The sequence below is a fragment of the Thunnus maccoyii genome, chromosome 16 (assembly GCF_910596095.1).
Source record: "Thunnus maccoyii chromosome 16, fThuMac1.1, whole genome shotgun sequence".
Lineage (NCBI taxonomy): Eukaryota > Metazoa > Chordata > Actinopteri > Scombriformes > Scombridae > Thunnus > Thunnus maccoyii.
This window is the reverse complement of record NC_056548.1, coordinates 28,218,058-28,245,297: the sequence shown is the minus strand read 5'-3', so window position 1 is coordinate 28,245,297 and position 27,240 is coordinate 28,218,058. Positions and strand designations below refer to the sequence as shown.

General features: G+C 41.7%; 1 protein-coding gene across 2 annotated transcripts in view; it reads left to right on the top strand.

Moving 5' to 3' along the window:
* Window positions 1-19,399, top strand: part of dicer1 (dicer 1, ribonuclease type III) — a 33,206-nt gene extending 13,807 nt beyond the window's left edge. For both annotated transcript variants that reach the window (XM_042389151.1, XM_042389150.1), the window contains 21 exons: window positions 259-731; window positions 863-995; window positions 1,524-1,766; window positions 1,883-2,037; window positions 2,152-2,284; window positions 2,391-2,466; window positions 2,574-2,713; window positions 3,914-4,093; window positions 4,292-4,505; window positions 6,092-6,245; window positions 6,359-6,541; window positions 6,766-6,871; window positions 7,487-7,662; window positions 7,929-8,664; window positions 8,902-9,054; window positions 12,321-12,956; window positions 13,924-14,179; window positions 16,338-16,606; window positions 18,360-18,522; window positions 18,724-18,799; window positions 19,040-19,399. In XM_042389151.1, coding sequence (XP_042245085.1) covers window positions 259-731; window positions 863-995; window positions 1,524-1,766; window positions 1,883-2,037; window positions 2,152-2,284; window positions 2,391-2,466; window positions 2,574-2,713; window positions 3,914-4,093; window positions 4,292-4,505; window positions 6,092-6,245; window positions 6,359-6,541; window positions 6,766-6,871; window positions 7,487-7,662; window positions 7,929-8,664; window positions 8,902-9,054; window positions 12,321-12,956; window positions 13,924-14,179; window positions 16,338-16,606; window positions 18,360-18,522; window positions 18,724-18,799; window positions 19,040-19,205 — 4,821 coding nt within the window. In that variant the 3' untranslated portion in view covers window positions 19,206-19,399. The remainder of the gene's footprint in view (window positions 1-258; window positions 732-862; window positions 996-1,523; window positions 1,767-1,882; window positions 2,038-2,151; window positions 2,285-2,390; window positions 2,467-2,573; window positions 2,714-3,913; window positions 4,094-4,291; window positions 4,506-6,091; window positions 6,246-6,358; window positions 6,542-6,765; window positions 6,872-7,486; window positions 7,663-7,928; window positions 8,665-8,901; window positions 9,055-12,320; window positions 12,957-13,923; window positions 14,180-16,337; window positions 16,607-18,359; window positions 18,523-18,723; window positions 18,800-19,039) is intronic.
* The last annotated feature ends 7,841 nt before the right edge of the window (window positions 19,400-27,240 follow it).

Here is a 27,240-nt window from a genome sequence, read left to right as displayed (position 1 = left end):
CATGTGGCTCAGAGCTGGAGAGGTGGAGTTGTCTGTCAATATGAGGAGTAAAGAGGTGACCATGCAAGTGAGAGAAGATAATAATGAGGCCAAAAAAGCAAAAATCTATTTGAGAGATATAAAGGTAGTTTGCCAAATTCAACAGTTGGGTAAATTCTAAAAAAGCAGGTGTTATGCAGATATAGGAAAAATGTGAGCAAATGTGTCATAGAAATCAGTCTTTCAAACTGCTGCACACACTGTCCCTGTCCTGTCCAGGTCCTGAGTGACTGCCGGGCCGTGCTGCAGGTTCTGGGGCCCTGGTGTGCAGACAAGGCAGCAGGCATCATGGTGCGTGAACTCCAGAAGTACATCAAGCACGAGCAGGAGGAGCTCAACCGCAAGTTCCTGCTCTTCACCGACACCATCCTGCGTAAAGTGCACGCCCTCTGTGAGGAGCACTTCTCGCCCGCCTCACTGGACCTCAAGTTCGTCACGCCAAAGGTCCTCCGGCTGCTGGAGATCCTGCATGAATACAAGCCCTTCGAGCGGCAGCAGTTTGAGAGCGTGGAGTGGTACAACAACCGCAACCAGGACAACTACGTGTCCTGGAGCGACTCTGAGGATGAAGACGAGGACGAGGAGGTGGAGGCCAAAGAGAGGCCTGAAGCCAACTTCCCCTCACCGTTCACTAACATCCTGTGCGGGATCATCTTTGTGGAGAGGCGTTACACGGCTGTCGTCCTCAACCGGTAGGCTATTAATATATACTAGAAATAATTCTGATTTCTGGTCAATACAGTGCTGCCTTTAATGTGCAGTAAATGACTGGTGGTATACTGGTGGTGTTATCAGTGACACTGTCTCTGTGTGTTTTCCTCAGTCTGATCAAAGAGGCGGGGAAACAGGACCCAGAGCTGGCCTACATCAGCAGCAACTTCATTACTGGCCACAGCATCGGCAAGAACCAGCCACGCAACAAGCAGATGGAGGTGGAATTCAGGAAACAAGAGGAGGTATACAGACTGTCATCATGTGGAAATGTTACACACTGAACGGCTCTAGACATTTCACTTTTTTATTAATTTTGCACATAATATTATATAAAATATATTATAAAAATATGAAGTTAAATTAAAAAAAAAAAATTCAAACAGAGACTTAAATTTATTACAATAATAGATTATTTATAAAAAAAACTGTCATCAAGTTGGAAAGAGACCACATGAGGGTGGTTTTTCATCAAAAGATACACAAGAGAATCTGTCCACTTATTACTATCCACTGTTCTTTGACCAGTTTGACTGTGAAACAGGTATTCAGTTGCATTAAATTAAATTTACTGAACACTGCAAAAACCCTGAAAAATGGCCATAAGAGAAGTGGGAGAAAGGTCAACCCATACAAGGTTCTGGTGGGGTTTTCACGTCAGCAGGAGGAGGTTGTTCCAATGTGTGCAAACCACCACCCATGCCTGCCACCAGCTCTATATCACCATCATGTGTCCACACTGTACTAACCAGGATCGCCTCTTTCTCTCCCAGGTTCTCCGCAAATTCCGGGCTCATGAAACCAACCTGCTGATCGCCACCAGCATCGTGGAGGAAGGTGTGGATATTCCAAAGTGTAACCTGGTGGTGCGCTTCGACCTGCCCACAGAGTACAGGTCCTACGTCCAGTCCAAAGGCAGAGCTCGGGCACCCGTCTCCAACTACATCATGTTGGCTGACAGTGAGAGGACCAAAGCCTTCGAGGAAGATCTGACTACCTACAAGGCCATAGAGAAGGTCAGCTTCTCCTTTTGTGTCTGTCTGATCCTCTCTGGTATAGATCATGTATCAGAATAGTGGAAAGTAAAGCTGAATGAGGTACTTATGATGGTGTCATGATTTCTTTTGAGCAGATCTTGAGGAACAAGTGTTCCAAGTCAGTGGAGGTGAGTGAGTTTGAAGTGGAGCAGGTGCTGGATGATGACAACATCCTCCCACCCTACGTGCTTCGGTCTGAGGATGGAGGTCCCCGGGTCACCATTAACACAGCCATCGGACACATTAACAGGTACTCCGACTGATTCTGGTTGCCATGGTTACATTTTCTGCAAAGTCTTGAAGCCTTATAAACAAAATCATACAGTAATGAGCTTGTATAACATGTTCTTACTCTGGTGCTCAGGTATTGTGCTCGGCTGCCCAGTGACCCTTTTACCCACTTAGCACCCAAGTGTAAAACAGCAGAGACGCAGGACGGACGCCTCCAGTCCACTCTCTACTTACCCATCAACTCCCCTCTAAGAGTTCCTGTTAAGGTGAGGAAGAAAGTCTACATTTTTATACCATACACCAATACAATACATTTTGTCCAGCCTCCTCCCTGGATTTTATGAAGGTAATGATACATCACTCTCTTCACAGGGTCCTACAATGAATTGTGCCAGACTGGCAGAGAAAGCAGTTGCACTATTATGTTGTGAGAAACTCCACAAAATAGGTAAAAACCAGATTTTGCACATGCATGATTAGGAATATTCACTGTCAGTCTATCTATATCTTTTCTTGGCATGTGTGTTCCTTACTCCTCGCTTCCTTCCTTCCTAGGTGAGCTGGATGATCACCTGATGCCGGTGGGGAAGGAGACAGTGAAGTATGAGGAGGAACTGGACCTTCATGATGAGGAGGAGACCAGCGTCCCAGGCAGACCTGGCTCTACCAAGAGGAGGCAGTGCTACCCTAAAGCCGTAAGAGCCTGGTTCTGCTGTCTGTCATGAATGTTAAAAAGATTAAAAGAAGTGATATAATCCTGAAGTAGTTGAAGTGGTTGTTAGATGTTGCTTTAAGTTTAAGTTATGGAAATCATTTTGAATTATTCCAACTTTGTTTCTGAGAAATCATGTTTTGTTTGTCATTTTGGAATAGCGAATGGATCCAACTCTTTTTATATAGTACTTGAGAGACAGTATTGAAATAATGATGAAAAGTAAGAAAAATATATGATGATATGATTGTAAACTGTAGTTCATTCCACAGTTTAGCGGCCATGACGGCAAATACAGGGTCACCACTGTTTGCAAATGTAGATTTTGGAACTGTAAGAAGAGCTTTTCCTGATGACCTAAGTGTTCATTCTTCTTCTCACGGGCTTTGTAGCTCTGAAATAATCCATTTAACGCCTTATGATGAATTTTAACTGTATTCTGGATACAATTGGAAGCCAGTGAAGGGATACTAAAATTGGGGTAATGTGTTCTTCTCCCTTAGTTCCAAGCAGCTGCATTTCAGACCAATTACAGATGGCTTAGTGCTGACTATAGAGTATGAATTATTTCTCTATAACATGAAATATTTAGGTTTGAATAAGCAACAAAACAAATTTAAAGTATGCAAAATGACACCCATAGGCATTATTTGTGAGTAGTATAATTCTGAAAACCTCCAAAATGCTAACACGCTTCATCAGGGCCTTGTGGTCTGATCACACGTGATTGACCATGGTGTCCCACTGACAACAACCTCATGTTATCAGAGTCTGATTCAAATATTTCCGTTAGCTTCATGTGTTTGTATATGTTGGGTTTCTCGACCCAACTGGTCAAAGCAGATGGCCGCCCACCTAGAGTCTGGTTCTGCTTGAGGTTTCTTCCTGTTAAAGGGGAGTTTTTCCTTGCTGCTGTCGCCAAGTGCTGCTCATGGGGGAATGTTGGGTTTCTGTAAATTAAAGAGTACAGTCTAGACCTGCTCTATTTCTAAATAAAATTGAATTGAATTGAATGTTTACCATTTGTAGCACACTGAAATCCTATAAATGCCCCCCCCAAAAAAAATCCAGAAGATCAATCTCCAGCTGATTGTGGACATCTGTATCTGTATCTAGTTTGTGTTGTGTGAGATATGCCCCTGTAGTGTTTAGTAAATAGTCTTCTCTCCTCTGTGATCTGCAGATACCAGAGTGTCTGCGAGACAGTTATGCTGTGCCGGAGCAGACTTACTACCTATATGTGATTGGGATGGTCCTCACCACCCCTCTCCCTGATGAACTCAACTTCCGCAGGAGGAAGCTCTACCCACCGGAGGACACCACCAGGTGCTTCGGCATCCTGACTGCCAAACCCATACCTCGAGTACGTCAGATTGACTACCTCAGTGCCTCAAATAACTCTTTATTTTATTAGCAGTTCCTTGATTGACAGTAGTCATCACTAGCTTTATTTAGAGTTTCCACAAGAGGAATGTTGTTTATGAAAACAAAGAAATGGCTCCAGCACTTTCCTCTCATCAGTGGTCATGGATGGTAAGCACTGCTCCCCCCTTCTCTCCAGATCCCACATTTCCCGGTGTACACTCGCTCGGGGGAGGTGACCATCTCCATCGAGCTGCAGAAGTCCGGCTTCACGCTCACGGCTGCCCAGCTCGACCTCATCACTCGCCTGCACCAGTACATCTTCTCCCACATCCTCCGCCTGGAGAAACCTGCACTGGAGTTCAAGCCTATGCTGGCTGACTCGGCTTACTGCGTTCTACCTCTGAATGTTGGTGAGTAGAGCCACACTCTGGCTTTGAAAGTGCACGCTAACGTTTCCCTCGCTGTTTTCATGGTCTCTTGTGAGAGAGAAAGTGTTTTCAGCTTCTTGCACTTTTACTGCTTTTTTGTATATATACATAAATACAAGTGTCCTTATCTAAATTACAAACATGAACATAGGTCTTGTCCTGCACCTTAGCTCACTGAACAAGCCACCAAACAAACATTCACTGGGGAAAAGTGCAGCTGCAACACATGAAACAGCATTAGTAGAGGAACTAAGGCCCCTGAAATTTGAGATATCCTTACCTGAGGTAGAACAAAGCACAACCATTTTTTCATACCTCTAATATGTCAAGTTTTTGAAATGGATGGTTGTATAAAATATTTTACTGCAAAATTAGTTTATTTGGTTGATGTTTGGAAAATATAGGTTTCTCCAAAAGGGACAGTGTCTACCTCATCACATGAATCTCTGGAAATAATGATCAGAATGTCACCAAATTTGGACTGGATGTTCACAAAAAATGTTATGGCATACAATAAAGCAAATACCTCATCAAAACTTTGTCCATCTTTGAAATGTATACACTTAAACACACATGAATTATAGGCAGAAATTGAATAGGAAATTAAAAATCCTAAAGGTATGTATGTATATGTCTGTCATTAAAGTAAGGAAACACCAAAAAAGGTGATTTATATGCACCAAAGACTGTTATCTTATGATAAAAGTAGGTTATATTACTATTCACTTCACCCTCTGATGTCACCAGCCCCCAACAGGTAACCATTGCAGCCAGCACTTCAAACAGACAAATACAATGAGGGCCTATTGGTATAAATGTGTGATGAGAAGGAGAGAGTAAGACCAATGACATGTGACAAAGCTCGTTAGCCAGAGTCTAACTAGAGACATAATTCATGGTGTATGTTTTGGACCACCAGGCCACCATGATGGTTTTTCACGATTTTAACAGCAGTTATTATTCTGTTCTCTAATTTAGCTGGTATAACAATTGAATGCTCCATTTCATAACTTCGTATGCATATTCTGAAAGCCTAATTTACATGCAGTTATTTTATTAATCTGTTCACTCAGCTCATCAATCTGCACAGATTTTGATTTTTTTACCTTATGACCCCTCAGTTTAGTTCTTAAATATATATATTTTTGGATTGTCGGTCTGATAAAACAAGCAATTTGAAGATATTCTAAACATAATCTTTCCCTTACTGATTAATCCACAGATTAATCACTAAGGGAAATGATTAATTGCACCAGTGGATGATCTGTTCAAGCATTTTAAGAGATCTGGCCCAAAGTTCATCGAGGGGCAATTATGTTAATTGCAAATTTGTGTGATAAAACTTAATCACCAAAGCATTTCCTGCATTATTACCTTATCTTGAGGCCTGATATTGCAGATGACCCCTCCAAGTTCAAATTTAGTGGTAAGGCCTTTCTTATCCAAGTTTGTAGTGTTCTAGCATAGTGCATATTCCTTCAGAATTAAAAAAAAATCTAATCAGCACAAACAAATGATTCATTAATACATAAGTAATGAACAAAGAGTAATTTGTTTGTTTTGTTTAGTTGGGGATTCCAACACACTAGATATGGACTTTAAGTTCATGGAGGACATAGAGAAGTCTGAGGCCCGCACTGGCATTCCTACCACTCAGTACACCAAGCAGAACCCCTTCACCTTCAAGCTGGAGGACTACCAGGATGCTGTCATCATTCCAAGGTACCACCGCACTGCATGACAACGCTGATGTGACATTTACTGAGATAGCGTGAGAAGTGTGTGGCTGTGTATACAATGAGCTACATAATGACATAACACTGTTCCTCTCCCAGGTATCGTAACTTCGACCAGCCTCATCGCTTCTACGTTGCTGATGTGTACACGGACCTGACACCGCTCAGCAAGTTTCCTTCACCAGAGTACGAGACGTTTGCTGAGTACTACAAAACAAAGTACAACCTGGACCTGTCCAACCTGAACCAGCCGCTCTTGGACGTAGACCACACCTCCTCCAGGTCAGTGGCAAACAGATTATGACACTTTCTTAAGTTAGTGTTAGACAACAGATTTTGCACATGGTTAAACAGAAACATTTGAGTCAGTCCTTTAACCTTAAGCATCAACCAAACTTCAAAGCTCAGTGTCATGAAGACTCAGTGAATCAGTTCTTTGTAAGCATGCCTCTTAGTTTTGTGTCGAGATAAAGTTGGGTTTAGCTTTTGTTTTCCTGTGCTCACAGACTGAACCTGTTAACTCCTCGCCACCTGAACCAGAAGGGCAAAGCCCTGCCACTCAGCAGTGCAGAGAAGAGGAAGGCTAAGTGGGAGAGTCTGCAGAATAAACAGGTAATGACCGCACAGCATTAAAAAACACTGTCAACAGGGGAAACTAGTTAAACCTTTGCAGCAACGCAATGTGATGTCATTCAGCAACAAGTAGCATTGACCAGTTAAAGGTCACATCATTATGTTATGTTCACAGCTCGGAATCTCAGAGGTTCTGATTCAGAGCTTTTAAGGTGACAAGATTAAAACAACACAGTGTATTCACAAGTTTACCCGTGAGGTTCCTACAGCTTTGTCCACCAGCTGTCTGCTACTCCACAATTACCAGGATACCTGTCTGAAATTGATGTGAGGCGATCACTAAGAAAACCACCACTCTTGTGGTGTTTTTGAATAGCACCACAATGGACTGTTGTTGTTGTTGTTTTTTCTACAAGCAATTTTGATAAAAATGATGAATTTGCTCAGCTGTACCTGTATTTGAAACTGTCCCACACCAGTGTAGACTCTTGCATTTTTGGACACATAGCTGAAACAACTTCTGGGTTTTCCCTGTAAAAGCACTGCTGTTTAAGCACTGTGGTATAAACTTACATAAAATGTGAGTGTGAGTTACATTACGTTTATTTCTGTACTTCAGCAGTTCCTCTCTAACAAGCGTGTTGTGTTTCTAAGATCCTGGTTCCAGAGCTGTGTGCCATCCACCCCATCCCTGCCTCCCTGTGGAGAAAAGCAGTATGTCTGCCCAGCATCCTCTACCGCCTCCACTGCCTCCTGACCGCTGAGGAGCTCAGAGCCCAGACAGCCAGTGAAGCTGGAGTGGGAGCCCAGACCCTCCCTCCTGACTTCAGGTCTCTATAACATACTCTGTACAACCTGTCACTTCTTAGGTTCAGTCAGCATGAGCTGGAGTGCAGGGTTTAGGCCAAACAGGGGGACTGATATTTAAGTCTGTACCAAAGTAGTGGACCAACTGACTGACAGACATTGCCATTTCTAGAGCCATGCTGCTAGCATATTTGCCGTCTCTCCAGCCTGTTACAATTTGTGTGTGAGCTCATCCTCAACTCTACATCACTACACCCTAATGTAAAGCTGGTCTCTCTGTATGTGACAGGTATCCGAACCTGGACTTTGGCTGGAAGAGATCAATTGACAGCAAAACCTTCATCTCCTGTCCTGAGTCCTGCAGCGAGGACGGCGAGGGTCACTGTAAGCACCAAGAAACTGTATCGCCTGATTCCAATTCCCTAACACATCCCAGTAGTCACCACTCTTCCCAGCCCGGAGACGCCACCTGCACCAGGAACCTAACTAATGGCACTGCCCAAGTCGCCCACTGTGGTGACAACGGCCACCAAGAAGAGCACCTTCACCAACATGACAATTGCCAATGCTCCCAGCCCAGCTCCCCTGGGCTGCTGAGCCCTGAATCAATACAAACCACTACCTCAGTTCCTGTGCAGCCCTCTCACAGCTTGAAGAAGCCCAGCTCGAGTCCTCCACAGCCTAGTGATGAATGTACACCAGGGAGGACCTCAGACCACAACAATAAAGCTACCTCAGTCTGCAGCCGGGCAGCCACGGGTCCCAACGCTCCCACAGCACCTTCTCCCAACCTCGCTGTTGTCCCCCAGCCCAGAGCCGAGGCAGGAGACTCCCCTAAAAGCCTGGGGCCCAACCCAGGCCTCATCCTGCAGGCCCTGACCCTGTCCAACGCCAGCGATGGCTTCAACCTGGAGCGCCTGGAGATGCTCGGTGACTCTTTCCTCAAGCACGCCATCACCACATACCTGTTCTGCACCTACCCCGACGCCCACGAGGGCAGACTCAGCTACATGCGCAGCAAGAAGGTGAGACACTTCATGACTCAATAAAAGGAAGATGGGGCATCATGGGAGTAAAGATACGTGTGCTTGGAATAGTCAGTTTTAGGACATTCCATATTACCCTTAAAAAAACTGAATAAACAGTGGATAAATATCATACACACCATTCCCTGACTGAGTATCCAGAGGTCAATAACAGTGTTAAATGTTACAGTGTGTTACTGATGATGACCTGTCCTCTATGGTCTGCCCGTTGTCCAGGTGAGCAACTGTAACCTGTACCGTCTGGGGAAGAAGAAGGGACTCCCCAGCAGGATGGTGGTGTCCATCTTCGACCCCCCTGTTAACTGGCTGCCTCCTGGCTACGTGGTCAACCAGGACAAGAGCAGCACTGACAAACTGGATTCAGAGGAGGTCAGTAGACTTCCTTCATAGACTTCACTACACTGCATTATACACTCTGCTCATCACCTCTTTTTGTCTCTCTGCTGTGTGATTGTGTATTAATGTGCACAGTGAGGACACTTTTCTTATTCCTACCCTTCCTCAAAGAGCTGGATTAGGGTTAGCGATTAAAATGAGCATTAGCAGTAGGTGTGTGTTAGGGTTGAGAATTACTGAATGATTGAACTTAGAGAAAGGCCATTCTCACACATGTAGTAAAAATGTTCATTCATTCATTTCTGTCATTAATGTTGTCAGGCCACTAGAGGGCAGGGTTCACCTTGTCTGACAACAATGTGTTTTGGTTGTAATTCCCACAACTTGACTCTACAGTCTACTCTCACATATAATATGATCAATATATGGTTATAATAGTTTTATGTAGTAATTTGTAAAAGAAAAGCAACTCAAAGTGTATTAAAAATAAAACACAATTAGTTTATGGGTAGCATTTTACTTCAAGTCCACCGAGTTATAATTTATAATCAATATATAAACATTTAATGAATGGTTTATAACACACTATAATGTAGTTATAAGCAGCCATAAGGACATTTTTATTTTATTTTATTTTATTTTATTTTATTTTATTTTTATTATCTATGAAAGGTGTATTATCTGTTTATACAGCAGCCTCCATTCATGGGTGCCCACATAAGGAGTTATAGTTGTTGACAAGTACATTCATGAACATTTACATCTGCTAACAACTGCATTACAGTGTGTTATTAAATGTTTATATATTGATTACGCACCGATCAGCCACAACATTAAAACCACCTGCCTCCACAAGACCTCTGAAGGTGCCCTCTGGTGTCTGGCACCAAGATGTTAGCAGCAGATCCTTTAAGTCCTGTAAGTTGCGAGGTGGGGACTCCATGGATCAGACTTGTTTTTCCAGCACATCTCACAGATGCTCAATCGGATTGAGATCTGGGGGAATCTGGAGGCCAAGGCAACACCTTGAACTCTTTATCATGTTCCTGAAACCATTCCTAAACAATTTTTGCAGTGTGGCAGGGTGTATTATCCTGCTGAAAGAGGCCGCTGCCATCAGGGAATACTGTTGCCATAAAGGGGTGTACTTAGTCTGCAACGTTTAGGTATAAGTGGTTCATGTCAAAGTAACATCCACATAAATGCCAGGACCCAAAGTTTCTCAGCAGAACATTGCTCAGAGCATCACACTGCCACACTTCCCATAGTGCATCCTGGTGCCATCTCTTCCCCAGGTAAATGACGCACAGGCACCCGGTCATCCACGTGATGTAAAAGAAAACGTGATTCATCAGACCAGGCCACCTTCTTCCATTGCTCCATGGTCCAGTTCTGATGCTCACATGCCCATTGTACGTGCTTTTGGCAGTGAAAAGGGGTCAACACTGGCCTTCTGACCAGTCTGTGGCTACGCAGCCGCATACACAGCAAGCTGTATGCACTGTGTGTTCTGACACCTGTCTATCATTGCCAGCATTGACATTTTCAGTAATTCGTAGCTCTTCTGTGAGATCAGACCTCTGCACGCGCCTCAGTGAGCCTTGGCGCACATGACCCTGTCGCCAGTTCTCTGGTTGTCCTTCCTTTGACCACTTTAGTAGGTACTGACCACTGCATACTGAGAACGCCCCACAAGACCTGCTGTTTTGGAGATGATCTGACCCAGTTGTCTAGTCATCACAGTGTGGTCCTTGTCAAAGTCACTCAGATCCTTACGCTTGTCCATTTTTCCTGCTTCCAACACATCAACTTCAAGAACTGACTGTTCACTTGCTGCTTAATATATCCAACCCCTCTTAACTTCAGCTGTCAGTGGTTTTAATGTCGTGGCTGATCGGTGTAAATGCTACAGAGGGGACGGACCTTATGATTTTATCCCCATCACCCACTCCTACTCAGTACGTCCTCTGATATCCTGGTTTTTACACAAAAACATGACAAAAGTTTCCAAAATGTTATTGTGTTATACATAATGATTGTATGGGATGCAGCTAACAAATTTAATCATTAATACTGATCTGATTGATCTTTTTGATTAATCAATTCATCGTTTGGTCTATAAAATGTCGGTTAAATAATTCCATCCAGGATGTCCCAATCAAGTCTCCTCTCTGATCCCTATCAGAGTCATTTTGATATTGATTACTGATACTGAGTCCGATCCAACACTTAAATTTACCTTATTGTTGAATAAATGTGGATCAGCTGTAGCCTAATAAATCTGACCTTTTTTTTCATGAGCTACTTGATCCAAATATTCAGAACTATTAAATTGATCAGGTTACATTAATAATATAATATGAATGAACGTTAAGCTGCAGAATGCAATTCCTGATATTGACATGACAATCATTTAACTAGACAGGACGCATCACTCTGTTGGCATTGTGGGGTCCACTCTGATTGTACAGTGGTGTTAGAAAGCGGATTGTTTTTCCTCACAAACAATCTTTGACTGTACTGAGCCGGCTGCTGAGTGCACTTGAACCTGACAAGTTTCATATCGGCCTGTCAACAAGTTGCTCACAGAATTAACACTAATTAAAGACCACTGATATAAGCTGCTGCCAGCATCATTAGTCATTGTAATGGGTGAATGTGACAGTCAGTGCCGGCTAACAAGCTTCTACCTAAATGTTTTGTACGCTGCTTTTTGCTAATAAGACAGAGAGAGGAGAGACAGTTTTGATAACAGTTTTGTTAGTGTTGGAGTTGAACAGATCTGTGTTTTTTGCAAAGTTAATCAGATATGGAGTCACTGTGGACTGTTGTAAAGGAGAGCAGCGCTGCAACACTAGCAGGCAGAGGTAGACAAAACACTGAGCAATGAAAGGATCGGCTTTATTTTAAATATGCATGAATCATCCCTCATACTGATCCTTTGGGCTCAGGACGTCTCTAGTGACTGTTGTGCTAATTTCTGTGTTTCTACAAACAAATAAGTATTTTACTAACAGGTTTTGTATTATAGGTTTATTGTTATAAAGGCCATTTCCCACCACAATCAAAGAGTAACTTGTGTCTGAGTCATGGGTTTGGTTTGGCAGCATCTCCCACACACTGCGCTGCAGGATGTTTCACTCAGCATGTCAACCTCATGAAAGACTAGTCATGTTGGAACCTCTGCTACAGGAACATGGAGACACTTCAAGACCTAAAAATCGTTTCTCATTACTTAACCATAATTAGTTTTTTTATTTACTTTTTTCTTGACCTTCACCTTTGTGTCCATCATTCAGGCCAAAGAGGAGCTTCTGGCTAACGGGCGATCTGGGAATGACTATGATGAGGACGATGAGGAGGTTGAGGAGGCGGATGAGGACAGCGATATGATGTTGAAGGACGAGCCAAAGGACGAAGTCAACATGGAGGAGGACCTTGAGTACTACAAGGAACACATCAAGTTCATCGACAACATGCTGTTGGGATCTGGCGCGTTTGGTAAGAAGATCTCTCTGAGCGGTTTCCCTCCCCCTCTCACCCCAGCCTCTAGCTCGTCCCCTGCTATGGAGTCTCCATATGAATGGAAGGCCCCCAAGAAGCCCCTTCATCCAACCACAACCCACTACCCCTCAGAGCCGGTGCACAGCGGGCCCTCAGCTGACGAGTTCGACTACAGCTCATGGGACGCCATGTGCTACCTGGACCCCAGCAAGGCCGGCGAGGAGGACGACTTCGTGGTGGGTTTTTGGAATCCGTCGGAGGAGAACTGCGGCGCTGAGCTTGGCAAGCAGTCCATCTCCTACGACCTGCACACTGAGCAGTGCATCGCCGACAAGAGCATCGCTGACTGTGTGGAGGCTCTGCTGGGCTGTTACCTGACCAGCTGTGGAGAAAGAGCCGCCCAGATGTTCCTCTGCTCATTGGGCCTCAAGGTGAGCTCGGACCTCCCATTTCTTGATACAGTTAGTGTGCGGGGGTCCTGTTATGATACATTACAGTGTGCAAGTACATAGTTGTAGCCATGCTGCTCATCAGCCCTAAATTTATATACAGTATAATAGTCAACAGAGGGCTCAAGTGTTGTGTGTACTGCCACAGAAGAGAAAGTGTGTCTGTGAAAGGAGCCTTGCTGAATAAGCTTAAAACTAGAGGTCTCCCAAACACATTTCCCAGCCACAGGTGTTTGAAGGTAACCGTGCAGAAGCCACTCGAAACTGATAAATAATAAATGGAAAACACTGATTATTAATTCTATAAGCTATAACTCACAGATCTACTCTCCTGGTCAAAATGTGATAAAGAATAGAGAGCAGATCATGATCTTGTAACGTCATTGGCCACATCTTCTTCAATCTGCTTTTACACTTTTTTTCCTCTCTAATGACATATAGTGAAGCTTTTCTTGCACACACAAACATCTTAAAGAATCCCTGTTGGTTTCACTCACTCTGTGGTATAGGGCTGCAACTAACAATTATTTTCATTATCGATTAATCACTTAGTTGTTTGGTGCATAAAATGGTGAAAAATGTCGGTTATGGTTACCCAGAGCCCAAGACGACGTCTTCATTGTCTTCTCTAGTGTGGAAAACTGAGTCTGGTTTTGAGGGGAAAAAATTCTACCAGCACATCATGTGCTGTTGACAGAATGGCCAATATGGTTTTATTCAGTGTGACAAGTAATAGAATAATAGAAGATTACTACTGAAGAGGAATGTTTTTTGGGGTGTAGTTACTTTTCAATATCACACAAAAGTCACATCTATTGAGCCTTGTCAGACCTCAGAGAGTAAAGCAAAATGTGCACTCCAGGAGGCCTGAGGATGACCTTCTCCATGTCTAAGTACATGTTAAAATGTGTTCCTGTGAAATAATCTGTGTTTGTATTGATGACAACAGGTGTTACCATTGGAGAGAGGGAGCCTGACAGAAGCAGTGGTTCACAGCCGTCAGACCACAGCCCTCGACCTGTGCTACGGCTGGCTGAAGATCCCGCCCCGCTGCATGCTGGACCATCCAGACGCAGAGCGAACCCTCAACCACCTCATCTCTGGCTTCGAGAACTTTGAAACAAAGATCAACTACACTTTTCAGAACAAGGCTTACCTCCTGCAAGCCTTCACCCACGCTTCCTACCATTACAACACCATCACAGGTCAGACTGCACCTCACAACATCAGGACATTTTATGTTATTCTTTCAGCTTTTTCAGCTTGTTTTTTAGTATAATTTACAGAACAGTTCAGAATAAGATGTTTGGGAAGTACATGTGTCATCTGAGGAAAAAAATATTGGCAGTGGATGTCGAACATATGGCTTTAATATGCTTGTTGGTTGATAATGTTGACTGTTTATTTAGATTAAATGCAATATGACAGAATTTAGATGTTGGCAGTTGCCAAAATTGATAAAGGGATAAGTTGGTTATCCATCCATCTTTTTTCTTTTGGAATTGGTCAGTGCATGTTGATTGATCCTCTTCCCAACCTTGAATGCTGCCCGGCTTTGGTGCACAGGCCTTTCCATAGCAATGAGAATTCAATTTAAAAGAAGAACTCCTTGCACCCCTATAACATTGGACAGTTACTAAATACACAGTATTAAAATCAATGCAGCAGCGCCAGATATATTCTATTCTTCTTGTCAAAACCTAGCACCTACATTTCCCACAATGCAATTCAACTAGGTTCACTTGAGGAGTGGGTTACAGAGGTCTGGAAACCTCACTTCTTTCTAAATCCACAACACCAGATTTTTTCTTTTTCAAACTTCAGCCCCAACTAAAATCACTGGAGTTCCGCTTCAGTGTTATTGATATTTAAAGCTGGAGTGTGGGACTTTTGTCTCCCCCTTCTGGCATTGAGAGTAATTATAAAAACACTGTTGACACAACACACACAACCCCTGCCAGATGACTCATTTCACTATCAGAATTTGATAGACCACAATGGACCATTTGGTCCAATAACATTTGGAATGTATAGAAGAGCCGCACAATTAAATGATTTTATCCCCATTCAAGTCAGCTGAGAGCTAACTGGAAATTAGCCGCTCGGCCAGTGGAAGTCTCTAGTACACATGCTCTGCCCATAAAGCATGCTCAGTATCCATTCATCTGGCCAGTAACGGAATGTCAAACCCGACAGACAAATTAAAAACTCTGATGTACTGCAAAATACAGAGAGATTGATCTGGCGGAGGCTTAATCAGCATCGTCTGACAAGAGTTTCGCACTGCAGGTTTAAACATTTAAAGAAGCAGCAATACACATTTTTTGGCCACTTTTAGGGCTGCATAACAAGCTGTAACCACAACACTGACATATCATCACTTTCTAAAGTAACTAAGGCGAACATGCTGGCAAGCAGCTGACTATTTCACATCCAGCAGACACAGAACATCATTAGCATTCAATTGGAGTTGTGTTTGTAAGTTTAAACCGATTGTGGTTAAGATAACATACTGTAAGTGTTTATTAAGTGGAGATATACAGTATTTTGTAGCTGCCTGAACCAGCTGAAATAGTTTTGCTAATGTATGATCTGTTTAGATTGAAGAGTAAAAAGGTATCCGATGCGTTAACACATCTGACCTGACACTTGATTAAAATTCTGTTTTAATAATTATCTAAACTGGGGAGATTTTCAATAACATTTCACAAAAAATCAAAACTACACTATTGGGCCAATAACATTAGACTAAGTGAAGAAATAATGTTTATGTTAGCATGAATACCACACATTTCTCCATGTATGTAGATATAAATAAAGCCATACCTACAATTATGAAGGATTGGAAATTAAGTTTGACCTCCCATGTTATGTTGCAGCTTGTGATACCTCAGTGACTTGCTGTTTATATCGTGTATTGCTTTCAATTGGATGGAGCTACATACAGTATGTTTCCTAGCAACCAATTTACAGATTACTGAAGTCTTACCTAACAAAGACCCACCTGCATTTTTAATACTCCAACCCATTTTAGTAAATCACCAGTTTGAAACTAGCTAGAAGTTACTAAGAACGTGACTACCTGATGAATGAACTTTTTCACTAGAAACCGCTGCAGCCGGAATCCAGGTTGATGAGAATAGAATCGGCTGGCAAGACAACAAGCTAGAAAAGGCTAAAACTCACTCTGCAGAGCTGAGGGGAACTGCAGAGTGGGTGATAATTTGTGGGTTGGTCACTACAAGCGATACCTTTCATATTATACTTAGTCATGTGGTTCATTTTGAGTTGGTGCATGAATAATCTGTTTTTTTCTTTCCCATCCATGCAGCTATGTGACTGTCTGTTTCCTCTTCTCTTCAGATTGTTACCAGCGGCTGGAGTTCCTCGGTGATGCAATTCTAGACTACCTCATAACGAAGCACCTTTATGAAGACCCGCGGCAGCATTCTCCCGGCGTTCTGACCGACCTGCGCTCAGCACTCGTCAACAACACCATCTTTGCCTCTCTGGCTGTCAAGTACGACTACCACAAGTACTTCAAGGCCATCTCGCCCGAGCTTTTCCATGTCATCGACGACTTTGTGCAGTTTCAGCTGGAGAAGAATGAGATGCAAGGCATGGACTCAGAGGTGAGTCCCGTTTCTATCAAGAACACGGCCTTGTCGGAATAAGCCTAATCTTTGCTGTTTTAGTCTGTTTTTTTTTTCTTAAATAATAGTCAGCATTCAAAAAAAAAATCTGCTTCTATGAATCTGTTTCATATTCAATGATTTCAGTACTGAAGAGAAAATGCAGTTGGATTTAATTTGCCTGGAAATGGCTATCTTGGCAGCAGATCTCCCTCATTCTGCTTGAGAGGTACTTGTATGCCTTAGGGACAGCAGGCACATGCACAAACATGCTGAAAAAACAGCTGAAAGGAATAAAGAAATGTGCTGCAGTAACATGGTACCACTTTACTGTTCACTGTTCATCAAATAACACGATGAAGCTGCTAATGTAGCATGCTTTAAACCGTTATATGCCGTGTTAGTACATTAACAGTCTGGATGGTGTCAGCAGAGAATTTTATAAGCGAGGAGTAAAGTACAGGGAACTGCATGCGTGTTTGGGTTGCATTCATTCAGTCACAGCTGTTCTGTGCTCTGTTCATTTTCAGCAGTAAGCTAATGCTGATGCTAACTCAACACTTGCATGTGCTTCACAACACATGTTGTTGTAAGTTTATCTATAAGTGGTTTAACAAAATATTCTTATCACAAGGCCCTTCTAGAGCTTTCAGCCACATCGTCTAGAGCTTTCAGCCACATCGTCTAGAGCTTTCAGCCTTTATCAGTGGATGGAATTATGTCAGTTGTCTTGACAGCTCAGTCGTCATCATGTGACCTCAGTATGGGATGTCAGTCACATGATAACGGGTAGTTGTAGAGGGCTGGAGATGGTCGATGGCCTGTGACCTCTTCTCGGTGGATGCTGGGAGTGCTTTTGGTCTGGTTGTGTGTTTCTGTCCTTGCTATGGTGTCCTACACCTGTCACATGTGAGGCCACAGTGATGTCTTTGGGGGTTAAATGGTTTGTGGAAAGTGTTGCCTCCTCGTGACTTGAAGACTAGTTACGTGTTCTGACAGCGTATTCCTGATGAGATGTTGTGCTCTGTGTAGGAGGCTCTTCACCACTGATATTTTATGATGTGGCCATCTCTATGCTTGTTAAGAGTTCAGATATTGGTCTTTGCTGGTATTGAGACATTTTTCAGCATAAGCAAAAGTGCCAAAAATTCACTTAAATGAATATTTGGTTTTCTTTTTCTTCTAAGATAGTACACAAAATATGTTTTTGGTTTGGTTCTGCTGGTTGGACAAAACAAGAACTTTGAAATGTCAACTTGGAGCCTCTGAAATTGTTTTTGGCATTAATCTGTATTTTGTGGCATTTTGCTAAAATGTAAAACACTTCATCCATAAAATAATTTGCAGATTAATCAATAAAGAGAATAATTGCAGTCCTAGTCCCAGCATTGTTCTTTAACTACTCATAGTTGTATTTCACTTTGTTCAGATGCTATGTTATTGCTATATCCGACTACCTTTAGGTTGATATTGTGTGTCAGTGTATGTGGCGGTGCTGTGCTGTTCTTCAGCTAGGACCTGATTATTAAGTCGTTATTGTTCAATGATAGAATGTTTGTTCCAGTCTGTGGAGATCTAAAAGCTGGTTGTACTGATTGTTCTAAAGCCTTTTCATCAGTGCTGATGATTAAATGTTTGTTGGCCACATCGCTCCACATCTACAGCATTAATATACATTTTTGCCCATATCACCAAGCCCAAAGTGTGTACTGCGATGTCATCACCTGACAGCTTTGTGTGTTTTCGTTTGCAGCTGCGACGCTCTGAAGAAGACGAAGAGAAGGAGGAGGACATCGAGGTCCCTAAGGCCATGGGGGATATCTTTGAGTCGCTAGCTGGGGCAATTTACATGGACAGCAGGATGTCATTGGAGACAGTGTGGCAGGTGTATTATCCAATGATGAGGCCACTTATAGGTGAGGAAGAGTGAGAGCACATGTATTATTGTGGTTTTTTTTTTAATTTTTTGGTCATGATTGTTTAACAGTTCATGTAGGGAGCTTCGGTGATTCAGGATTTTTTGCCAGTTGTGTTGACATGTTGAAGAAGGTCTGAGGATGTTTATGATGTCATTGTCTTTTTAACCTCATAACACTCCATCCCCTTTCCACTTACAGAGAAGTTCTCTGCCAATGTGCCACGCTCTCCTGTGAGGGAGCTGCTCGAGATGGAACCAGAAACTGCCAAGTTCAGGTAGGGGAGCAGGTGTCAAACTGCAGTCATCATATGGAATAGGTGACATTATACAGACAAGATGCACTACTATCATGTCGATTAGTTTTGGTGAAATAATTAGCATGTGAAGGTAGTGAATTTATCAAGCTAGCAGGTAAACAGAGGAAGTATGAAGGCCTGGTTCTGTCTAGCTGAGGTGAATAAGGAAGAATCTATGGTATCTGAAGTGATGTTAACTTAACTGTCATCTGTGTTCAGCCCTGCAGAGAGGACGTACGATGGGAAGGTCCGGGTAACGGTGGAGGTCGTCGGGAAGGGCAAGTTTAAAGGAGTTGGTCGCAGCTACCGGATCGCCAAGTCGGCGGCGGCGCGGCGAGCTCTGCGCAGCCTCAAAGCCAATCAACCTCAGGTCCAAAACAACTGAGCTCCCCCTCCGAGCTCGCAGCATTAGCACCTAAGCTATTGACGCTAACGGAGAAAAAAAAAGCGACGTCGGCTTCCCAACACAGTGTGATGCTAGCCCTGTATCTTCAGCCTGCGACGGCACAACTAAGGCAGCCAGGGAACACTGTGTGGAGATGCAACAGAAGAAGCAGACTGATCACACAACAGATTTCACATCGGATTTTTTTTTTTTTTTTTTTTTTTTTTTTTTTTTTGGTTGTTATTGTTGGGTTTTTTTTTTGTTTTGTTTTGTTTTTGTTATGCGCAAACACAATCTTTACTTTCCCTCTCTGCTTTGTGTAATCACATGAGTGCTTTATTAACGTTTAGCAAAGTGTTTAAAAAAAAAAAAGGTCAGGTCGCAGTGTCTATTCCTCACTGTTTTAGTTTTTTTTTTTTCTTTGTTAACCTCTGTGTCAGTGAGATGAGGCTTATGCTTATTGTGTAGTATTAGATTGTACATAGTTCAATCAAAAGGTGTAAATCAAAGTATGTAGGAAGACGGAAAAAAAAAACAAAAAACGCTAAACTCCTCAGCCTGTGCACTAGTGCCAGTCAGTTTTAAAGCGGTTTTTAAAACGCTAACGGCAGACATGGCTAACAGATACCACTGGAGCAAAAACCTGGTGGCACTTCTGTCTGAAATCTGTCTTGAAATGGTATTCTTAATCATTTTTGCACTTAGTCCATTAGGGTCTGTTATTTTGAGAATTGTGTGGTCACATTGACACCAAAATCATATACGTAGCAAAGTATATAAATATATATAAAAATATAAAAGACATGAATGATATTCTTGGCCTTAGATGCTAAGGCTCACCCTCATATCCTGCAAAACGGATAGGAATTTCAACATTCCCAATTACTGTAATTTAAACTAGTTTTTAACCGCACTTGAGGTTGCATGTTCTTGTAGCTTATGTATAAACCATGACAACTGGATGGCTTCTATAAATGTTCTAAATCAATGGATATATCTAGAGTGTGTGAGAGCGAGATTCGATGTTTATGGCATTATCTTGGTGATTTGGTTTAATATGTTTTGATACCAAGAATGGATGGGAGTTGAATTAGTCATTCTTGCGCACTTAAATGTCTTTCCACAGAGTGAATCATCCAGTTTTGATATAAGAAGAGAAAGACATATCACACGTACAATATGCTGCAGACTTTTCTACAAATTGGATACTTGTGTAAGACACACAGAATCTTTTCAGATACAGTCTTTATGAAAAAAAAGGCCAATTCATTTCAACATGCTAGTGTTCCTCACATCCCATACCTACCAAAGCTATAGCAGATGTGACACTATGAGGTTGAAGTCAATTCCTAGGGATAAGGATACCAGCCTTCTTTATTTTTGTGGTTTCTGTTCTGACAAATTTTGCTTCTCGCTAAATGTCTTTTTTTTTTTTTTTTTTTTTCCTCATCAATAAGCCCTTTTTTTCACTTGAATACCTCAGTTAATTGCATGCATTTCTTGTCTTTTTTTTCTTTTTTGTTTGGTGCTATGTTTTTGTATTAAGCTTGAATTTCTCATCTTTTTTGCACTGTAACTGTAATACCTCTTTATTTGACCTTTTTTTTTTTTTTTTTTTTCTTTTTTTCTTTTTTTGAAATCTGTTTGATTTGGTTGTCCTGTCGGTCAGCCATCAAGCTGTAGAGGAGAGCTGCGTTGTTGTCTCTTCCCCCTCCCATACTTGAGGTTGATGATTTTTCATGGGGGGATAGGAAGTGTATTCTCTGCACATAAGCCTAACTGTTTTTCCTCCTCGTTCATTAGCTAGTAGTTAAATTAATTTCATCACTTGAATTCTGGGTAAAAGCGACAGAGGGTTAATTGATCAGATGGGTATTGATCAGATGGGTATAAATGCTTGTAGAGATAATCAGATTGCACTCTTAAATCTCTCACTTTACTCCAAAACATAGGCTGACAGGAAAAATACTTGACTTATTTCTTCACATCTATCCTCATGAATAAGGGTTGGAAGAGATATTTACCTGTGTGGTTCCTCAACTGTGTTAGTATAGCTATCTGAAATCTAATTCACAGTCAAGTAATCCCACCTGCAGGTGCTTCTACCTCAAAGGACGGTGCACTCGGTGTTTGTTTCTGGACAAAACTACATGTCAATTCAGTAACCTTGTCTGACAGTGACACACATTCTAGTCTCTCTACTGTGATATATGTACTGTCTCACATATACAGAATACAACACACATATATCTGTTTCACTGAGTCGACATTCCCTCACAGTAACTTGTGTCTCATGTTTTGAATATAATCTAAACTCAGTGCCTTTTCTGTGGGAGGGCGTTAGTTTCAGCACAGAGTGGATTATTTAAATTATTAGAATCATACTGAACATGAATAACAAAGAAGGAACTTGTTGAATGAATCAGCATTTAAGTTCGGAGATGCAGTCGAAAATAAACGTGAATGTACTTTTTTGAACACACACAAAAATGACCTATTTTCAACTAAATATTTTAACCAGAGATGGCAGCAGTAGATTTATCACAGGAAATCTTAACCTACCCAGTCCTGAGGTGGACACATTCACTAAAAAAACTTCAAATGAACTGACCCCACAGCAGCTCAGCTCCCAAAACGGGGTCCTTTCAATGCGCTGCCCAAGACGTGCTAACCAGTTAGACAAAATGAGCTAAGTGGATAACAGCTAACAGTGATGGGGACCTTAAAGCTGTAACTGTTGTTTTTTGCCACCTGGGGGCAGTGCAACAAGCTTTAAACAGAACACTGACATATTATCACCTCGTAATGTGATTATGGTGAATATGTTGGACAAAAGTTCACTATTTACTCATCCAACAGACACTATGCCATTTTAAAGCTGCATTAAAATGCAGCTTTAATTTTGCATAGAAATGCAACTTTAAAGCTGGAGACACAGGAACATTATCATTTATAATAGGTCATGTTTCTGTCCACTTGGTGAACCCAAGTCCAATATTAACTCTCCTTTAAGCTCTGTCAGTGGGTTTATCAGAACTTTTTGACTGAAAACAGCTGCCTGCTGCTGGTGGAAAACAAGTTTGATGAAAAACAAAACAATGAGCTAAAAGCTCTGTAGAGCTGTGCTTATTGCAGAGTTGGTAATCATTCTGTGTTCCCTTTCACATTACAAATAGTCATTTGCTCCATTGTTTAGATTAAAAAATATTAGTGCAGCTTTAAGGCACATTACTCAAGGGTTCCATATTCCTAAATAAATTTGTTCTTAGTCATGTTAGTAGTTTGCTACACTTTGACTGGCTGACTGAAAATACAACATTTTTTAAATTCAGTTGTCAAAAACAAGCATAATAAGTTCATTAAATCCACTCTTTGCTGGGACTGATCTCTTCTTCATCTCTGTGGTCTGCCAGCAGCTGAATTCTTCTCAGATCTGTCTTCGGGCGCCATACTTGTCATATTTTGGTCCCACAGATAACCATGTGAATGCTTAAATGTACATTTTTGAAATCCTCCATGTGAAAACGAAATGTAAACTTTAGCAGTTACACCATGAAACTTCAGTATATCTAGCTATGATCTGTCACTATCAAACAGAGTGCAATCTGTCATTATTTCTCAAGCAGGTGTCTGACTGAAGTCCCCCTATAAAGACCTGAAAATCTGTCCTTTGGCTTTTAGATTTTCCCGGTAGAGAAAAACCTTGTCAGACTTTAGATTAGGAGTGTATTTGGCCCTCTTTTTCTTCTGGCTCAACACACTAATTTTCCGAGACTCTGAGATGGACAGGGGGAGGGATTACTAAAAAAGAATGTGAAATCACTCATACGGTGCCACGCCCCACTCTATTTTTGTCTGTGACTGATGAAAATAAGGATCACAAATAATCTTGTCAGCCAGAAGTGGCATCAGCATCCAACAACCTCGTCTCTTTTTCTTTGTTTTTTTTTTTTTTTGTTTGTTTGTTTTGTTTTGTTGTTTTTTTTTTAATGGAGGAAGGAGGACTGTTTTGTGGGAGTGCTGAAGTTGAGGTAGACACGTGTTAATTCAGAGCCGAATACGTATATTTCTTGTACTGGCAGATTTTTTCTTTGTTTTGTTTTTATTCTTTTCTTTTTGTACATGTAGCACAATTGAGCATTGCACTTGGGCGCCATACTTTACCTCATGTCAGAGTGTGAAAGGGAGTGAAAGATGGAGGGGGAAAAAAGAAGTGTATATATGATGCCGTAATGTTAAGAGGACTAACTTGTGGTTCAGGCTTTGCTGCTGTTTCAATTGCTGGTATTACACAAACCTATTTAAAAGAGAATAATGGGCTATGGGAGGGCAGACAAAATATGCCTGCGAGTTATCATTGAAATAATACACTGTAAAAAGATTCTCTGTAATTTGGGGCTAAAATGTCTGGATGTCCCGCCTTAAACAGTTGTTCGGAAAAAAAAAATTGTAAGTCAAACTACCACGTCCAATCATGACTTGAATGGTGAACTGACACTTGGTTTCATTCAGTTGGGACTACTTTCATACGGACATGTTTCGATGCTCCCGGTCTCTTTTCTACTCCTGTGGTGTGTTAGTTTGGAATACAAGACAAACCTCCCCCAGCCCTTTTATTGGGAACTTAAAGGAAAAATCCACTCCAGCTTGCTCCTGTACTTTTGGACAAATGATAGACCATAATGTGTGTGTGTGTTATGATTTTTTACAGTAGTGTTCACACTTGTCTCTAACATCACTAGTCTGTTTCTAGACCAGTCAGTGAATTTCTGTGAACTGGGGCCATCACTTTTTTGAAATTTGAAATACCGTTCCTGTGTTGGAACAAAATAAATATTCGATCTGTAATGATTTACTCAAATTTAGAAGTTGAAATGCTGTGCCTTGTACTCCAGTAGGTGGCACTCCTAAAATGCACAGTCCGTTTGACCCAGTGCATGCCCAGTTAGTCAGTCAGTGAACTAGATTATTTTTGTTTTTGCTAACACAAAATAGAGTAAACTAGCCAAATCACATCAAACAAATAGTCTTAAGAAGTCATTTGTGGAAGCATTTTGGATTTGACAGCATTGATTTAAAAAAAATAAAATAAAAACACAAAAAAAAAAACAATAGTGGATAAAGTTAAGGCTTTTTGGTGCCTCTTGAAAAAGCAACCGCCTTAAATTAACGTTAGCTTAGGCTACAGGGGTTATGTTTGAATAATTTCAAACAAATTAAGTGTCATTTTGCATATTCACGTATAGATCTGCATCATCTGCGAACGTATATATCAACTGCTTTAGTATCTACTCTAGCTCTGGAAAATTTCATGGGGACTTCACTGTTTTTGGCTTAACCAAACAGCATTTAGTATGATGGCCAAAAGGGAATACTTTGGTCCATCAGACCATCTCAGTCCTGAAGACCTGTAGCTCCTTCTGAGTGACCACAGGACTCCTCGACTAGTGGTTATCTCACAAGGGGACTCTGTAGATTTTCACCTGTGCCGTAGTCTTAACAGTTTTTATCACTGACCTAACTGCTCTGAGGGATATTGAGTGCCTTGGACGTTTTCTTGTATCATTCCCCTGATTGGTTCTTCTCAATAACCTTTTCACTGATTAGTTTAGAATGTTTCCTAACGTATCACAGCCTTGCATCAATACCTCCTGGAACTCTCACATTACAGTCACTGAGCAAACTCACAGGATGGTAGGTAGTCCTCTTAGCCTGTTGGAAGGTGGGGAAAAAATGACATTGGGCAAAGGTTGACTTACCCAGACCAAGAAATGTCTCTTTTATTAAAATCAATACAAATCATGTCCAATCAAAGATGGAGCAGGGTTTCTTTCTCATGCAGTGCTGCAACAAGTGGCCAGAAGCTATATTAAGAAGGCTACTGGTATAACACTGTTATACACTGTAATATATCTTCTGGTTTGTATTGAATGTACTGAAAGGCAGTCACGTTTTTTTGTTACTCTGCACTTGCCTATGTTCCAGAAGAACATTTCCTACCATCTGACGAATTTGTATTTTTAGCGTTCTTGTAACAAACTGTATATGAGCGGATCAGGGATTGAAATGTATGAGTTCCACCAGATAGCAATGTAGGAATGCGATACGTATTAGTATGATGATATTAGTATGACGTCCTGGATCAGGGATAGCAACCTCTAAAACCAGTAGGCTGCACCAGTGATGCTGTATGTTAAGATGCCAACAGCATCTGTTTTTATATTTATTCTTAATTTAAATCTATTTGACTTGTGTTTACCTTGATATTTGACATATAGAATTTTCTGTTGACCACTGTCAAAAAATCCTAACTACATCTGCTGTGATTCAGAGATCCTTGGAGTGCTTTTTTCAATGTTACATTGTCTACATGTAGCCAGATATTCACAGGAACTGGAAAAAGAACTATACCAACAAACAAGAAAATTAACCCAGATAGCCAGTATGTTTTCCAACAGTATTAGTGTTTTACGGTGGATTTTTCCATTAAGGACCATGGGAAAGTGGTAACTATGTTAAAAAGAGAACTTAAATTGCCTTTGATAAATGCTGATGGGGTGGGGAGCAGCAAGATATTGGTCTCATAAAGCCAGCATGGAGCACCGGCGGTGACTGTTGAGGTATACGTTGTCACCGAGCAGCAGAACACCAGCAGAGTGGAGCTAAACTGAACGATTGATGAACTGTTATCAGTATGGGGAATTATGGGCCATCACAACCTGCAGCAAATGTTTAAGGGACATTGGAATAGAAACTCCTCACTCATACTGTAATACCGTGCTGCAGTGGTTTGCGGTCTGCACCTTATGGATCACAAATACCTTTAATTTTTTTGTTTGGATTTTTTTTCTTTTTTATAATTGTAGCCCAGTATATCTACAATAAAAAGTAATGGTATGGTCATTCAACCGTGGTCCTGTGGGCTTAATTGAGTGTCTGAGTAGAAAACTCAGTCTGAGTAGATATGATGAAAAACTGCAGGGTGCGTGGAATTAATGTGGATGTTCACGGTCCTCAGAGGATGAATCTTAATCCTAAAGGCCAATTAATCTGGCAATAACTGAGCACAATCATGTTCGTCAGAGGGTAAACCCTTTCCAATTGGACATTTTGCAGTTCTGTTAACTTTATCAGACCACAACCTCCAGCCACACTGGGACAGTTTGCAGACAAGTGTGAAGCATCCAAGATTAGGATAAAGTCATCCAAGTCTGAGGCCAGAAGTCTCTGCAGGAAAATGGTGGGTTATCCCTCTCAGGTTCAGAGAAAGTTGCTGCCCCAAGTAAAGGAGTTTTACTATCTGAGTCTCGTTCACACTTGAGCATAAGATGAACCATGAGACTATCAGACGGGTTAATGCTGCCTCATCAGTGACGCAGGTGTTGTCCCGGACTGCCTTAGTGAAGAGGGAGGTGTACCTGAAGGCTAAGGTCTCAATTAACTAGTCGATTGAGCAAAAGGGCAAGGATACAAGTGGTCGAAATGAGTTTCCGTCTCAGAGTGGCTGGACTCATCCTTAGAGATTGGGTGAGAAAGCAGCTCAGAATAGAACTGCTGTTCCATCATATTGAAAGGAGCCAGTTGAGGTGGTTTGGGCATCAGATCAGAATGCCTCCATGCACATCCAACAGTAAGAATGGTATTAGCCTACATATCCCATCTGGCTTGGGAATGTCTTGGGATCACCCAGTAGGAGCTGGAGGATGTGGAGGTCCTGGAGGGGTGTCTTAGCTACCTTACTTTGCCTCTTGCCACTGAAGCCCAGACACTGATGATGAGCTGCAGAAAAGGGATGGAAGGGAGGGAAATTAAATGAGCTTTCTTTTAGCAAAACCCTCAGGACAAAATGTCAACCTCTGCACACAAGGTTGGTCCTGAAGACATCTATGATCTCTAGATGATAGATATGAAAACATATCCATGAACATTTTACAGGAACCTTCAGATAGTGAATATAGTTTAATGGTGGTACGTGTCTAAAAAGAGATGGGATTGATTCTTTTATTCAGAATTCACTTTTTCTCCCATGCCATTA